The sequence below is a fragment of the Daphnia pulicaria genome, chromosome 4 (assembly GCF_021234035.1).
Source record: "Daphnia pulicaria isolate SC F1-1A chromosome 4, SC_F0-13Bv2, whole genome shotgun sequence".
NCBI classification, from domain to species: Eukaryota; Metazoa; Arthropoda; class Branchiopoda; order Diplostraca; family Daphniidae; genus Daphnia; species Daphnia pulicaria.
The window spans coordinates 1,249,456-1,263,296 of NC_060916.1; the positions used below are offsets into that span (position 1 = coordinate 1,249,456).

At 37.5% G+C, this 13,841-nt stretch overlaps 5 protein-coding genes and 1 pseudogene across 8 annotated transcripts in view; 4 read left to right on the forward strand and 2 right to left on the reverse strand.

The window, feature by feature from the left end:
* Positions 1-13,841, forward strand: part of LOC124336387 (calcium uniporter protein, mitochondrial-like) — an 878,707-nt gene that overhangs the window by 691,266 nt on the left and 173,600 nt on the right. The window lies entirely within an intron of this gene.
* LOC124336054 overlaps positions 1-13,841 on the forward strand; it is a 570,649-nt pseudogene that overhangs the window by 13,261 nt on the left and 543,547 nt on the right.
* Positions 17-1,156, reverse strand: LOC124336461 (uncharacterized protein y4hQ-like). Its single transcript, XM_046790283.1, has 4 exons — positions 983-1,156; positions 302-916; positions 146-217; positions 17-81 (listed from the first exon to the last, which is right to left on the reverse strand). The coding sequence occupies exons 2-3, from the start codon at positions 880-882 to the stop codon at positions 151-153; spliced, it is 648 nt and encodes a 215-aa protein (XP_046646239.1). The 5' UTR covers positions 883-916; positions 983-1,156; the 3' UTR covers positions 17-81; positions 146-150.
* LOC124336027 lies at positions 1,470-6,962 on the forward strand. 2 transcript variants are annotated; one of them, XM_046789598.1, is made up of 12 exons: positions 1,470-1,883; positions 1,959-3,423; positions 3,488-4,092; positions 4,170-4,512; positions 4,603-4,856; positions 4,932-4,998; positions 5,098-5,274; positions 5,351-5,428; positions 5,507-5,831; positions 5,890-5,980; positions 6,068-6,389; positions 6,463-6,962. In XM_046789598.1, the coding sequence occupies exons 1-12, from the start codon at positions 1,662-1,664 to the stop codon at positions 6,555-6,557; spliced, it is 4,044 nt and encodes a 1,347-aa protein (XP_046645554.1). In that variant the 5' UTR covers positions 1,470-1,661; the 3' UTR covers positions 6,558-6,962. The 2 variants fall into 2 exon arrangements, with proteins under 2 accessions (XP_046645554.1, XP_046645553.1); XM_046789597.1 differs by having other exon boundaries at positions 4,932-5,274.
* On the forward strand, positions 7,648-13,322 carry LOC124336256 (zinc finger protein 62-like). Of its 3 annotated transcripts, XM_046789991.1 has the most exons (14): positions 7,648-8,389; positions 8,657-8,722; positions 10,240-10,566; positions 11,562-11,711; positions 11,767-11,853; positions 11,918-12,001; positions 12,066-12,152; positions 12,209-12,292; positions 12,350-12,436; positions 12,501-12,587; positions 12,652-12,738; positions 12,803-12,886; positions 12,951-13,037; positions 13,108-13,322. In XM_046789991.1, the coding sequence occupies exons 3-14, from the start codon at positions 10,272-10,274 to the stop codon at positions 13,134-13,136; spliced, it is 1,248 nt and encodes a 415-aa protein (XP_046645947.1). In that variant the 5' UTR covers positions 7,648-8,389; positions 8,657-8,722; positions 10,240-10,271; the 3' UTR covers positions 13,137-13,322. The 3 variants fall into 3 exon arrangements, with proteins under 3 accessions (XP_046645947.1, XP_046645948.1, XP_046645949.1); XM_046789992.1 differs by lacking the exon at positions 12,209-12,292 and having other exon boundaries at positions 7,652-8,389; XM_046789993.1 differs by lacking the exons at positions 12,209-12,292; positions 12,501-12,587 and having other exon boundaries at positions 7,653-8,389.
* Positions 8,469-10,055, reverse strand: LOC124336687 (AH receptor-interacting protein-like). The gene is made up of 7 exons (XM_046790470.1): positions 9,877-10,055; positions 9,603-9,803; positions 9,473-9,544; positions 9,115-9,260; positions 8,917-9,059; positions 8,777-8,856; positions 8,469-8,713 (listed from the first exon to the last, which is right to left on the reverse strand). Exons 1-7 carry the CDS (start codon positions 9,919-9,921, stop codon positions 8,582-8,584), a joined length of 819 nt encoding a protein of 272 aa, XP_046646426.1. The 5' UTR covers positions 9,922-10,055; the 3' UTR covers positions 8,469-8,581.

A 13,841-nucleotide genomic window follows, 5' to 3' on the forward strand; every position in this document is an offset into this window, starting at 1 on the left:
CGATTATAAAGGTTTGTTCTTTTTCGTTTTTTTGTGTTAAAGGCACTACCTAATAGTAATAGCCTTATAAGTTTAAATCATCTAAAAGAGAAAAACAAATAAATGTAAATATTTTCCTATTTCAAAAATTTTGGTTAAAACTTACGTTTATTATTCGCTGTCGTCATCCTCACCATCTAACACGCCGAATAAACCAAGGGATTCAAACGAAACCGATCTAAAATAAAGAATAGTGTAAGGGAGGATAATTAATGACCAATAAATACAGATCCAATTTTATAGAGAGTAAATCAATACTTACTTAGGATCAAATTCTTCAGGCTTAAATTGATTATTGTGGGCATAACCCATCCCCTCCAGCCATTCCATGCGCTCCTTGTGCTCTTCATGAGTAGGATTAGCAATAATTTCTAGAAGGTCTTCATAGCCTCCAACACCACCACAATCTTCAGGTGGACAAGCTCTTTTACCAGCAATACATTTTGGATACTGAGTATTGGCAACTGCCGGTAGAATGTTTTCCAACAAGACTTCATGCTCCCAACCATCACCGAAATCATACTCATAATTTGCTTTCTTGTTGGATAGGGAATAGTACTTGGCTATTTTAACTTTCTTTTCATTGATTAATTCATCTCCATAACCACTGAATTTATCCTCAACACCAATCAAATCTTTCTGCGATGTCTCAGGATTGATTATTTCAAATTGATGTAAATGGTAATTTCCTTCAGCAGAAGACCATCCCATCGCTTGCTGAATTGCCACATGCAAATTCCAAAATGTGTAATCTTCTGGGACTAGGATGCGTCGCCATATTGGGGGCTTACTTCTTTTCAGGGTTATTTTGAACTGATAAATGTTTGAAATTTGTGCCGCCATATTAAGTAAGAACCAAAGTCCTGAAAACTGTGATCTGCGTTGGAAGCATTGGGGATATAATTAAAACATTACCTCAACATAACATCAACACATTTTATACCTTAAATTTTGATTACAAAAATGAATCTCCGTTGTACGTCGTTTCTACAATCTCACGGTTTCAACAGTTGTAGTAATCGAAGTGTGCTAATAATGTGCTAGGGAAGAGAATAATAACGCTGAAGAAAGAAGAAAGTCAAGAAACGTAATTCAAACGTAAGCAAAGTCAGCTGTGTAGATCAGTGTAGTTTTAAAATTTCCCGTCTGGAAGCGCTAGTTTATATTTCGGTTTTTTTATCTTTTATCAGTTTCAATACTTTCAATTCAATCTGAATCTGATGCAATCCTCAAAATTAAAATATTTTCTGAAAAACTTGTAACTTTAAAAACTTGTAAGTTGTAAATTTTAATGAACAAATTTCAATAAGAAAAATTGGCAACGCTAATTATCCAAAATTTCGAAATTTCAGGCTGGACTGCCGGAGGCTGGATTAGGGTGGGAGTCTGGGAGAAAAGAAAAGCAGAGCGGGAAAGTGTCTGCACTGAGCACTGTCGCACAGTCGCACTGGCGTGCAAAGAGACTTGACACTTGGCAGTTGGCAGTAGTAAAGGCCGAAGTTCTTTTGTTATGTTTATGCTATGGCTATGGTTTTCTCAGGAAAAAATAGGAAACAAGATCAATCGTATCTACGATGTAACGGAGCACTGCATGATCTATCATTCAATTAGCTTCGCAAAAAATGCAGAAAACTTGTGTTCAACAAAGTGAGAATATCAAGAGAGGTGATTACAACATACTTAGGACAGTTTTACAACTCCTTGAAGAAATTGAGAAATTTGATGATCTGGAATTGTTGTTCAATTTTTCTTGGGGCCAAGAAATAAGGACGGATGAATGTACTTTGAGTTCTTTAACATTCACAGGGTTTCATGACAACATAAAAATTCCTGTGTCGATAAAGGTTAGTGAAGAAGGCTTGTTGATGAATGCATTCTGTATTAATTGAACTCACTGTCTTTCATATTATTAATTTCAGAGTATCGAAAAACTAAAACAATTTTCATTGAAACAGCCAAGCAAAGGATATGAGTTACCCTTCAATCCCCTCCTAACAAGTACTTGGGAAATCAATGCTTCAGAAATCTGTGGTTCAATTCAGCAGGAGATCCATTTGGCGTCATTGGTGGCCTGTCACCTTCAACTTCCTACTAAGTTGATGGATGTCAAAACAGAACTTCAAAAACTGATAATTTTGGAAACCGGTGGCCAGTGCTTTTTCAGTCATTGTACTTCATGCATTGCCAATAACAAATTTGGCACAGTGGTCCTTCAGTTGCCGGTTGAAGGAGGATATGAAGGTGGTCGTTTAAACATAGAGTATAAAAGAAAAAAGACAGCATTTGAGAATCATGTCAGCAGTGAAAAGAATTCCTATGTATCAGCATTCTACAATTGCAGTGAGAAGTTTATGGAACCAATTACAAAAGGACACAAGTTATTACTTGTCTATGATCTAATCTGGACAAATGCCAAGACAACAATTCCAAACAATTTCCCAGTTTTTCTTACAGCTTTAAAAGTGATAAAACAAGTGTTAAAACCCTGGCTTCACCAAAATGGGGACAACTTTGAAATGCTATTGGATCCTCATCCTTCCACACGTGAAATTCAAGAAAAATCTTCGGAGGGGAACACATCTATTCATCTGTACTCGGATTGGACTTTAAAAGAAAAGATTTTGTTCTTCATTCTGAAAGAAAAGTATGAAGAGAAATCCCTCGCATTTGAGGTACTTCGTGGCCAGGATAGAGTTTTAGTAGAAATTCTTGTAAACTGTGATTTTCTTGAAGTCCACCTTGCGAAGGCAAATCATATTATTCCGAAAGTTAAAAGTGAAGATCCTGTTGATGTGGAATGCTGTGAGTCGGAAAATCAGGGAATAGGCGAAGAACATCTAGGTTCAATAGAAATTTCAACATTAATCGACTTCAACGACGTAACAAGAAATTTGAGCTTCGAATTGGATTGGGACAAGCATTTCGTCGGACTCATTCAGTCAAACCCGGAAAAGGAAGTCTACAGCGAAAATCACAAAGTCAAGGTTGAACTTGGCAAGCGAAATTTACACCATGGTGTTTTAGTGATCTGGCCGAAACATCTTTCAGTTCCCATATACTGCCGATTTGGCCTTCACTCACTTCTCATCCGAATGGGACAGAATTTATCATCAAAATCGGAAGAGCGACAAAGTGTCAGAAGTGATTTAAGGCAATTAGTTTCGTTTTGCCGCGCTGAACCTCAACGAGCTTGGACTACATCGGATTTAGGAAAAGGCGAATTGACTTTGAGATTGCTTCGATTCTGTACCTCTTTGCAAGCTTTCGAAGAGGGTTTTCAACTATTGAAGATACTTGGTTCCGATTTTGACTCGGAAAACTTTGAAGGAATACAAAATGACCAAGTCGCTCAAGCCATTGCGGATTTCGTGAGTCAAGTTACTGGTAAGACATTATTTAATATTAAATTTTAAATAAAAAAAAGTAAAATATATTCTCCTATTATTAGTATGGAATGACGTCGCTGAGCTGATTAAGCCGCTGATTTCTCGTTATCGGATTTCCAAGCAGTTGCTTCCGATTACGAAATTTGCGAAATTCTTGCAAAGAACTAATTGCCTGCAAGGAGCAACCATGGTTGGAAATTGTGTTTCGTCCTTTTTCGCCGAACTTGACCAGAATCAAGCTGCGAAGTTGAAAAAGTCTGATATAGAAGCGTACATGGACATGGTCGTGTTTTTGGAAACGAATCCTGACACTTGTTGTCGCTTAAGAGTATCCTATTTCATTTTGTTCTTTTACAAGCTAAGACCATCCAGTCTGCTGCGCCGTATGGTTTGTGATTTGAAAACCCAATATTGCTGGATTTTTAAGAGTATGCAGTACTTTCGATTTCTGTTTTACGAGTTGTGTGAAAATTTAATAAGTCGGCCAGAAGTGTCCTCTGCTGGAAACACTGAAAATCTCTCTGTTGCATCAAACTCCTTGAACAACAAGGAAAATAAAGAAGAAAATCAAACCATTTCTTCATGCACACCATCAGAATCAAGATCAACTACTCCATTCGACACAGCCAATGAGCACCCCGAATTTCGCCTTCAAATTAATGTACAGGTAATAATTCGGATAATTTTCCTTGATAAATGTGTGAATCTTTCTTATTTTTTCATGAAAGTTCTTCATCTTTCTAGGCTACCACTAGCCCGACAATTCAAAGTTCAGTAGATCCAGACAATTCAAAAGTAGCACGTCATGAATCTGAAAATCCGCAAGTATTGGTTCCCTTCCATTCTCCGAGGGACATCATATCCAACTACAACTTTTTGGATCTTGGAAGTCCACCATCCATTTCCAGCGGAGGCTTTTTCCTGGAGCGGTTTCGGGACTTATTGGACCCTGGTGTCGAAGAAGTGGCCTCAATAACTGGTGGGAGTATATGTTCTAAATCAGACTATCTCTTTCAGTTGCGTGATTTTGAGTCAGCATTTGAAGAGGTATCCAAGGCTTGTTTAGTACAAGCCGATATGAAAACAGGTGACACAAACGGCAAATTTTTAATTCCACATTTAATTCCGATATTAATTGACATGTTTATGCATTACTATGTATGTTTGACCCTGGAAGACGAGTACGTTGAAAAGTCAATTGAAGAAAGGACTTGCAAACTTGTTGACGAAGAAAAAGAGTCCCAGAAGAGTCCCTCAACTAGGCCGAACTGTTTGAATATAGAGGCATCAGAAGCATTTCTGAACAAAAAGGAAAACACCAAAGATAATCATACCGATTTTCCGTGCACACCGTCAGGAAAAATATCATCATCAACTCCATTTGCCGCTAAAAATGAACATCCCACTTATCCCCTTCAAAATAGTTCACAAGTGATAATTTGAACAGTTTTTCCTTGGTAATACGTGAAGTCTTATGTCTTTTATTTTTTTAAATTAAAATTTTAGGCTATTACTAGTTTGAAAGTCCAATGCTCAGACAGCAGCTCATCAGCTAGTCCAAATGTTGCATGTGGTAAATCTTGTAAACAACAAGAATTGGTACCTCACCACTCATCATGGGACATCGCATCCCATTCTAACTATCCTGAATCATCACCCATTTCCTACAAAGGTGTTTTATTGGAGCAGTTTCGAGGATTACTGAACCCATCAACTGTTGAAGAAGAGATCTCTATCACTGGTGGCAGTATATGTTCTGTATCGGACTACCTCTTTCAATTGCGTGACTTCGAGTCGGCATTTGACGAAATAACTTCTTCATCTGTTTTAAAAGCAGATCTGCCAACAGGTTACAAAAAAGCAGCACATGCTTTTATAGCCAATTTCATGTTTTTTATTTATTTGATTTTACTTGTGTTTGACAGGATACGGGATGCCTGTCTATCCATTAGCAATCGAGTGGGTTCGGAAACCTCCACCAGTTGAAGATTATCAGTGTCAAAGTATTTATGAAATATTTATCATAATTGTTACAAGATCTTTCTTGCATTCTTTATCGAATGGCTCCAAAAATTTATCAGATCCTGCAGTTGATGTGGCGTCTTTCGCCACTAATTCCATGGAAGCTTTACAATCTGCAGTGAACAGCAGTGATTCCGATAACAGGAAAAAACCGAAACTTATATTAGAGAATACATCGTTGAATGTAGAGACATCTTCTCGCAGAGCTGCTCCGACTGCATCGAAAATCAAATTATGTTCCAGTGGTGCCGAATCGAAGGACTCGTTCGAAAACGTTAACTCAGAAGGATACAATATCCTGGCGACTTCAAGCATTGCAAATTTAAGTCATCGAAAAACTACCCCTGTCATCAATCATAGCCAGGCTCCAATTGGCATTAATAAGTATAATCTTTTTACTCGTTAATAAAGATCCGTTGTTAGAAACTGATATCAATTTCAGGACTCTGGAAACACCGCCCTCTCACACGGTCTTTTGGAATGGCGAAATCAACAGTAAGGAGATTGGCAAAATCAACGTTGAAGCAGTCGTGGTGAGTTTATTCTTCTTTACTTATCCACTATGTTATGGTGGATAAGTTAAGTCTGGAAATTTTAAAATTTTCTTCTTTTATAATTAGATTGGCCCAACGCAGTTAATTCCCAAATTGATTCTTCCTTCAACATTGGAACTGATTGGTCGAATCAAACCTGAAATGACATGGGATTACATCAAACAGACAAAACGAGCAGGAACCCGAGACATTGTTATTATCTCATTTTTTCCAACTTCCGAGTCGTCCCGTCAAGATTATTCTTTGTTTATCCATCACATGGAGCAACACGAGCGGTTCGCTGTCGTTGGACCAGTCTCCAAGCTCATCAAAGACTTCTACCTTGTTCCATTATTCAGGGACAAGCCAATTCCAGCGGCCCTTATTTCGCTTTCAAAAGGCATTGATTGTAAGCCATTTGGTCTGACTGTCAGTTTTCTTTTAACAAGAATTAATCGTTTATAAATATTTCCTTTTTTTAGGGTTTCAGAACAGGAATTACAGTCTATTGCTTGGTATTATGATACCAAGTAGGAAGCGAGAGGCTGTCCAGGGCTGTGCTTCCGTTTTGCCTTGAGCCCTTGAATTGAAATGCGATAAACTATCAATAATTTTACATCTCATCAGTCTTAAGCTTACCTAGTTTTAAAGCATTGTTTCCAACTCGCTTTTTTTATCGGTACAGCTGTGCGAAAATAGCCTCCACTTCGACTTCAAATGAAGCTAGTATTTTTAATAGTTCAAATTGGCACGCAGTGAATTTACTTCGGAAATCTATGTGAAGCTTATTTAAATGTGGCCTGCCAAATTTTAATAGAAAATCGTCAATCCGGTACAAAGAAAAACAACTTTTTTTGGTCATTCGACAAAACAAATAATGGAGAATTTCATCTTAATGCCTGTCGACGATTACTTTTTGGTTCAGTAGTACATATTTCGTGTTCGTATAATGTTATTTGCCTTCCAATAAATTGATTAAACCTAAAGATCACGATGCTAATCTGACTCTTCATCCTTAATTATTGAGTTAGATACTAGCCAACAAATGGTTAACATTGTGGAACTTACTAATGTGAAACTTGTGATTCGTTTATTTTTTCAAAAGGAATATAAATAATTCAACATAAAGAATACGTGTTTAAAATACGTGAGATGTCCAAGACGCTGAGGGTCAAGTAACTCGGGCAATTTGATACAAGAGTATAGGTACGAGAAATCGCTACGACCTCCCAAAGCTGCGCGAAGGCATTTGGGAGGAAACGAACCAAACTTGAACAGTTCCTTCTGTTCAAAAACGGACTACGGCAAGAGGAAACTCAGGCCGCCGCAAACCAAAAGCCGCTGGTCCGTTAAAGGGCGTTAAAAGGAAGCGCAAGCGCCCAGAAATGAGACAGGCACCAAGTCTGAGCAGCTCGATCAATTGTTGACCAAATTAACGGTTTTTTAACAGCCGGATACTAGTTTCCAGTACATTCGAGTCCTTAATAAGAAGACTTCGAAAAAAAAAAAAACGCTAACTGTTCTTGTCGAAAAAACCACCAGGTATCACTAGTGTACGAATAAAGCAGTCAAAGCCTTATGGCCTCTGGCGGTTTCTGGCCACCATCATCTCACAGCATTGAGCATTCGCTCTGTGGCTTTGGTAGAAGTGTTTAAAATACAATAATTACATCATTACTTAAATTACCCGTTTTTCTTTTTAGCATTTTATGCTTTCTTCTAAATTTTTATTAATTTTTCAAATTAATTTGAATCGATTTAAATTTAAAACAACTAACTGGCAACTCCTTTGTGTACTAGACACGCGGTAAACTTTTTGTCGTGTGTTCAGCGTCTTCTCGAAATTTTGCTGTGATTAATTATGCTTGAAAGTTATCATGATATCATTTCCATTTTTTTTTTAAATGACGAGCAATTCAGTTAGCAACTTTGCATTTACCTTTTCTAGCCAACTTCTTCAAAGCCACGCCTACCGGTTTGAAAATTCGCGCCTAGTTGTCCTGACAACAAGCAGACGACAAAAGCCTAATAGCTCAAAATCGACAACAAACGTGTGTTTTTGAAGTTAAAGTACCGATAATATTATCTTTAAATATCACCAATGTTTCTTCTTTATTGGAACCATAGCTCAGTAAAATATTGAAATGGAAAAGAATTGGTTTACTTTATCGTCGAGATTCAGTTGAATCTACATTTATTTTTTGTTCCAAGCGTTTATTATTTCGTGTCACTATTACTCAAGTTGCTACGTCTGATGCAAATCGGCACTAACATTCAACAGTGATTTATCAGTCGTGTGTTTTATTGGACATCGACAACAGCCTCTGTGCTTTAAATTGGCTGGCTAATCCAGTAATTGTTAAATCAGATTTAGTTTATGCACTGGTGTTTATTTGTTTCCTGTGCTAGGTAATACTAAAGCATCAGCTGATGTTTTTTTTTTGTTATTTTATTTGATCATTAACACAGAATAACAAGACTTGTGACATAAAGAAAGACACATGATATAATTTATGATTGCTAGATATGTCATGGCTTTTTCCCAGTCAAATGTTTATTGATTAACAATTAAGTTTTTGAATGGTTGATTTGACTGATTTATTATGTTTTACTTCCAAATGCTTGACTTAGCCTGGCTTTATCTGACTTGTTTTTCTCTTTTATCATTTCTTCTAGCTCGCTGAGTTGTTGCTGGACGGTTTTGGCCAGTGAAGGGTCAATAAGAGCTGCTTTCTGCAAAAGGTAATATTTTAAAATTAGTCTGACTATATTATCTTACAACTAAGTGTAGGGTACCTCAAAATCATTTTTAGCTTCTGTCGGATTCCAGGTGTTTAAGTGTGCCATGCCCCTCCTAAAGTTTGCTTTGACATTGTCTGAAATGTAAAACAAGTTAAATTGGTTTCCATTTAAAAATTAAGCAGATAAAGTCATACTAGGCTGCTGAAACAAAACTTGGGAACATTGTTCGATGACTTCGTAGTGATTCCCCATCAATAATTGGCACTGAGAGTAGTTGAGTAGGAAAGGTATCTTCATATCAGCCAAAGCTTGGCATTCTTGTTCTCCTGGTTTTTCCCTACAAAACAATCTGTTGCTCATCTTGACCAGGTGAATTAGTTAACTGAAATTACTTGAGCTGCAGTTGTTCAATGATGCCTATTGCCTGAGCGTAAATCTTGGATGCATCAGAATTCTTTTTTTCCTGGTATAACTCATTTCCCTCTAGTCTCAATCTGGGTAAAGCGTTTATTCTCTCGTTTTCGTCCATCTGCCACGTCTACTTTTGGTACGATTGCGGTAGATCAACACCGAGAAACTCTGTAGAGTCGGAAAGTAAGGCTCAAGTTATGATTTGAAATTGAAGAGAACTTGCCTATCCTGAAGAGATAGTCAGAAGGTTTCTCCATTAGCTGGTTCAGGTCATCGTAGCCCAACTTTGGACCGTTCACTAAAGCCATGGCCCCACAGCAGTGAGGAGATGTGTGTTCATTGGGTTTTAGGCTTGTCTTTGGAGTAGGCATCTCGTAGTGTTTTGGCAACCAAAGTGTAGGTCAAGCAGAGCTATAGAAAAAAGAACTGGTCACTTTTAAATATCACGGGGAATTGACGTAGAGCTTACAGTTTTGTCTACATAAAACTCTGCCACTTCGTTGACAGCCATTGCCTGGACCATCGTTTCCCACACTTCCAGTTTGAATTTCTTGCCAATCAATATTTCAATGGGCTGGGTGTAATTGCGATTGTCATCAATGACTTTGCCCAGTACAATTTCTTCATCAGGATTTCTGGTTATGAGTTGTGCGACAAAATGAAACCTCACCTAAAAATGTTTACACATTCAGTTCTCTCTTTTCAGTTTCCCAATGTTATTGATAGTTAAAAAATAATAATACTTTGGTGTCGGCTGGGAATTCAGAAGCGTTGGTCAGAAGCGTCATCTTCTCCGTTGTTTCTTTTTCTTGAATTGCAAAATCAATGTGCACATGAGTGTCACAACAGGTATACAATTTCCAGTGATGAGCCTATGATGAGCAGGATCAATAACTGTTTATCCGTTTGTTATGACAGCAGAAAGACGAACTCGATAGAGGAGTTGTCTGTCGGCAACGTTGCTCAACCACAATTTAATTTTGCTGAATCATTTATCAATAGATATGCGATAGGACGTATCTCGATTGAAATTTGATAAGTCAATTTCGAGCCTCAATTTACAAATGAAAAAAAAAAAACAGCTAAAAAATTTGATTTGATTTCAGATTGATCATTTTCGAGCAAGCAGCGTTCGGCCATGGAATCGTCAATGGCCGCCGCCGGACGGCTCGTCTTCAACTCGAATGGCCAGCGCGTCATTCAAGGCCAGCCGGAATCGCCTTCCAACAACAATAACAACGGAGCCGCCAATGCCGCTGCCGCCGGATCGACCATGTCGCCGTCGGCTGGATGTGCGGATTCGTCATCTCATCCATCGTCGGCGGCCTCATCGTCCGACAACAACAACAACGATGGCCGCGACGCTGCCGGAACGCCCCTATCGGATGCGGCGACGGAACGATCGACTCCGGACGACATCCGCACCTCTCGACGTGAGTCGCAAAATTTTTTCCTTTTAGACGTAAGAGAAAAAGAGACATAATATCATTTTTTGGCAGTCCCAACTATTTTATGATGTATACCTTCTTTTCGGGTTGTTGTTATCGTCGGTTGATATTTTTCGGGGTTTCGGCCGCGCCCTTTTGTCGGCAACAAGTTGTGCGGGGTGGAAAGTCGGCGCCATCTTTTTATGCACTAGATATACAAGTCGGCTCAGAAGAAAAAGGACCAAAACTCTGATCTTAGGCTTATCACTGGGCTTAATGATTTCAACCCTCCCAACCGGGTGGTGGTGGTGGTGTAGTCGACTCTTTTTTGGCAACCCGTGTTACTACTACACTATACAAGTCTGCTGACATGTGTATTATTATTATATCTCCTCTCGGATATGCTATTTTATTAAAAACTGTTCACCCCTCAGCCCAGGCTAAGCCCAGTCGGCTTGAAAAATCGTTTTCCGTAATGTGGTTCCAGGGCCCTGTGTCCTGGCCACGTTATCGCCGCCAATGTTTGTCAATTAGAGAGCGGCTAATTGGCGTTGGGCCCGAAACGAAAGGAGAGAGGAGGCGCACAATCTGTTTTATGATCCAATTTGCCACACAACATACACACACACACAACTCCTCCTAGTAGCAGCTGCTGCTGCACAGCCCAAACGCGGAGGTGAGCTGCTATAGAGTTTTGTTTGATGTCGTCGCTGGCGTCTCTCTCTTCAATCATTTCAAATTGGGCGCGTGCTGCTCCCTCGTTGTTCGCTAGCAACGGCGGCCACTCTTCTTTTTTCTTTAACCCCTTTGATGATTTCTCAATCCTTTTTTGGCCGCTGCGCCGTTTTTTGATGAAAACATTCCGTCCGTCTATCCATCCGTCTGCTACTCACAAAGGACAAATATGAATTTCTGTCGAAATGGTGACATAGTTTTGAAATGCTTCTTCCTACTGTATATGGAATGACAAGTATTAACAAATTCATGTCTTCACTGTTTAGAGACGAGTCCCATCGAGATGAATCCCGGACGTCCTGTCAGCGTAGGCGTCCATGTGGTGGCCAAGAAATCCAAAGTCACTCAGCATAAAAAGAAGTTTCGCAATTTTTCAATGTTTCGCTCAAGATATTCAAACTTTCAACATCATTCAAGTACGATTCTTACTTACGATTTTTGTAAATGCAAGAATAACAAATTTTTTAATAATCATGGCAGAATTTATTTGTTGTCATTGTGGGAAAAAATTCAGAAATGTGCCACTTTTAAGAAAGCACAAAAAATACGTACATGAAGGTAAATTTGATTTGGTTTTTTAATTTTGGAATTTGGATATCTCAATATTTATATTTAAATTTAGTCTCCAATGCTGCCTGTGACGTATGTGAAAAAACCTTCAAAAATTTGGCACATCTGAGACGTCACCAAAGATACGCTCATCGAGGTAAATTTGATTTGGTTTTTTAATTTTGGAATTTGGATATCTCAATATTTATATTTAACTTTAGTCTCCAACATTGCTGCCTGTGATGTATGTGAAAAAACATTCAAAAATGCGGACTGTCTGAGAATACATAAAAGTAAAATTCATGAAGGTAAATTTATTCGGTATATTACTTTTGGATATCATACTATTTATATTTAAATTTAGTCTCTAATGCTGCCTGTGACGTATGTGAAAAAACTTTCAGAAATGTGACACGTTTAAGAGAGCACAAAACTAACGTACATGAAAGTAAATTTGATTTGGTATATTACTTTTGGATATCTCAATATTTATATTTACATTTAGTCTCTAATAATGCTGCCTGTGACGTATGTGAAAAAACTTTCCAAAATTTGGCACGTCTGAGACGTCACCAAAATTACGCTCATCGAGGTAAATTTGATTTGGTTTTTGAATTTTTGAATTTGGATATCTCAATATTTATATTTAACTTTAGTCTCCAACATTGCTGCCTGTGATGTATGTGAAAAAACTTTCCAAAATTTGGCACGTCTGAGACGTCACCAAAGATACGCTCATCGAGGTAAATTTGATTTGGTTTTTTAATTTTGGAATTTGGATATCTCAATATTTATATTTAACTTTAGTCTCCAACATTGCTGCCTGTGATGTATGTGAAAAAACATTCAAAAACGCGTACTGTCTGAGAAGTCACAAAGAAAAAGCACATCAAGGTAAATTTGATTTGGTTTTTTAATTTTGAAATTTGGATATCTCAATATTTATATTTAAATTTAGTCTCTAATGCTGCCTGTGACGTATGTGAAAAAACTTTCCGAAATGTGTCACTTTTAAGAAGTCACAAAACTAACGTTCATGAAGGTAAATTTGATTCGGTATATTACTTTTGTCTTTTGAATATCATAATATTTATATTTAACTTTAGTCTCCATCATTTCTGCCTGTGATGAATGTGAAAAAACTTACAAAAATGTGTCAAGTCTGAGACTTCACAAAAAACGAACTCATCAATGTAAATTTGATTCTTATTTAAAAAATTTTTTTTTAAATCAAACGTTAATTAAATGTTTGATACTATGTAGGTAACAACTATAGTAAACTCGATAACTGATTAATATCAGCTAATGGAGAATTTTGTCAGTCACATGACCCATCGATATGAGTTTGTGACAATGCTCTACTAAATACGCTCTTGAAAAAAAACGAATTATTGCAGATACTTGAATTCAATATATTTTTTTGTTCGAAAATGATCGGCTGGTAATACGCTACCATTTTCAAAACATGCGTCTTTTAAAGAAATTAAATGAAATAATAAAACATTAACTAAGATGATTCTTGACTTCTTGTTGCCATTAATCAAGAACTAAAAAACGTTATTGTTGACTGCGATAGATCCTTTGAATGCGAATAATTATTAAGCGATGAAGTATCTACAATCTATACGGTAAAATCTATTGGGTCCTGGATTCCTGGACCCAATAGCCAAATTGACTATTGAGTCCGGCCGCTAGGGGGACATTGTACTCCTCTGACTCCTCCAAGAAATCAGCACGAAATACCATTCCGCGTAATTTGCCACTGACGCATAGTACATTTACAAGAAATTTTGAAAATTTCTATATTAGAATGATGTATATATACATATTAGAATTAACACTTGTACAACGCTACAATCAAAACTAGATTTAAAATGAAAATTGCAACAGATTGCCAAACGTTGCCAAATCAAGTAAATGAGGAAAAAACGGCATTTTGAAATTAAAACTCTGATTAAAAGAATAACAATTTCAACTTATTAAAACTGGCAAGTGAA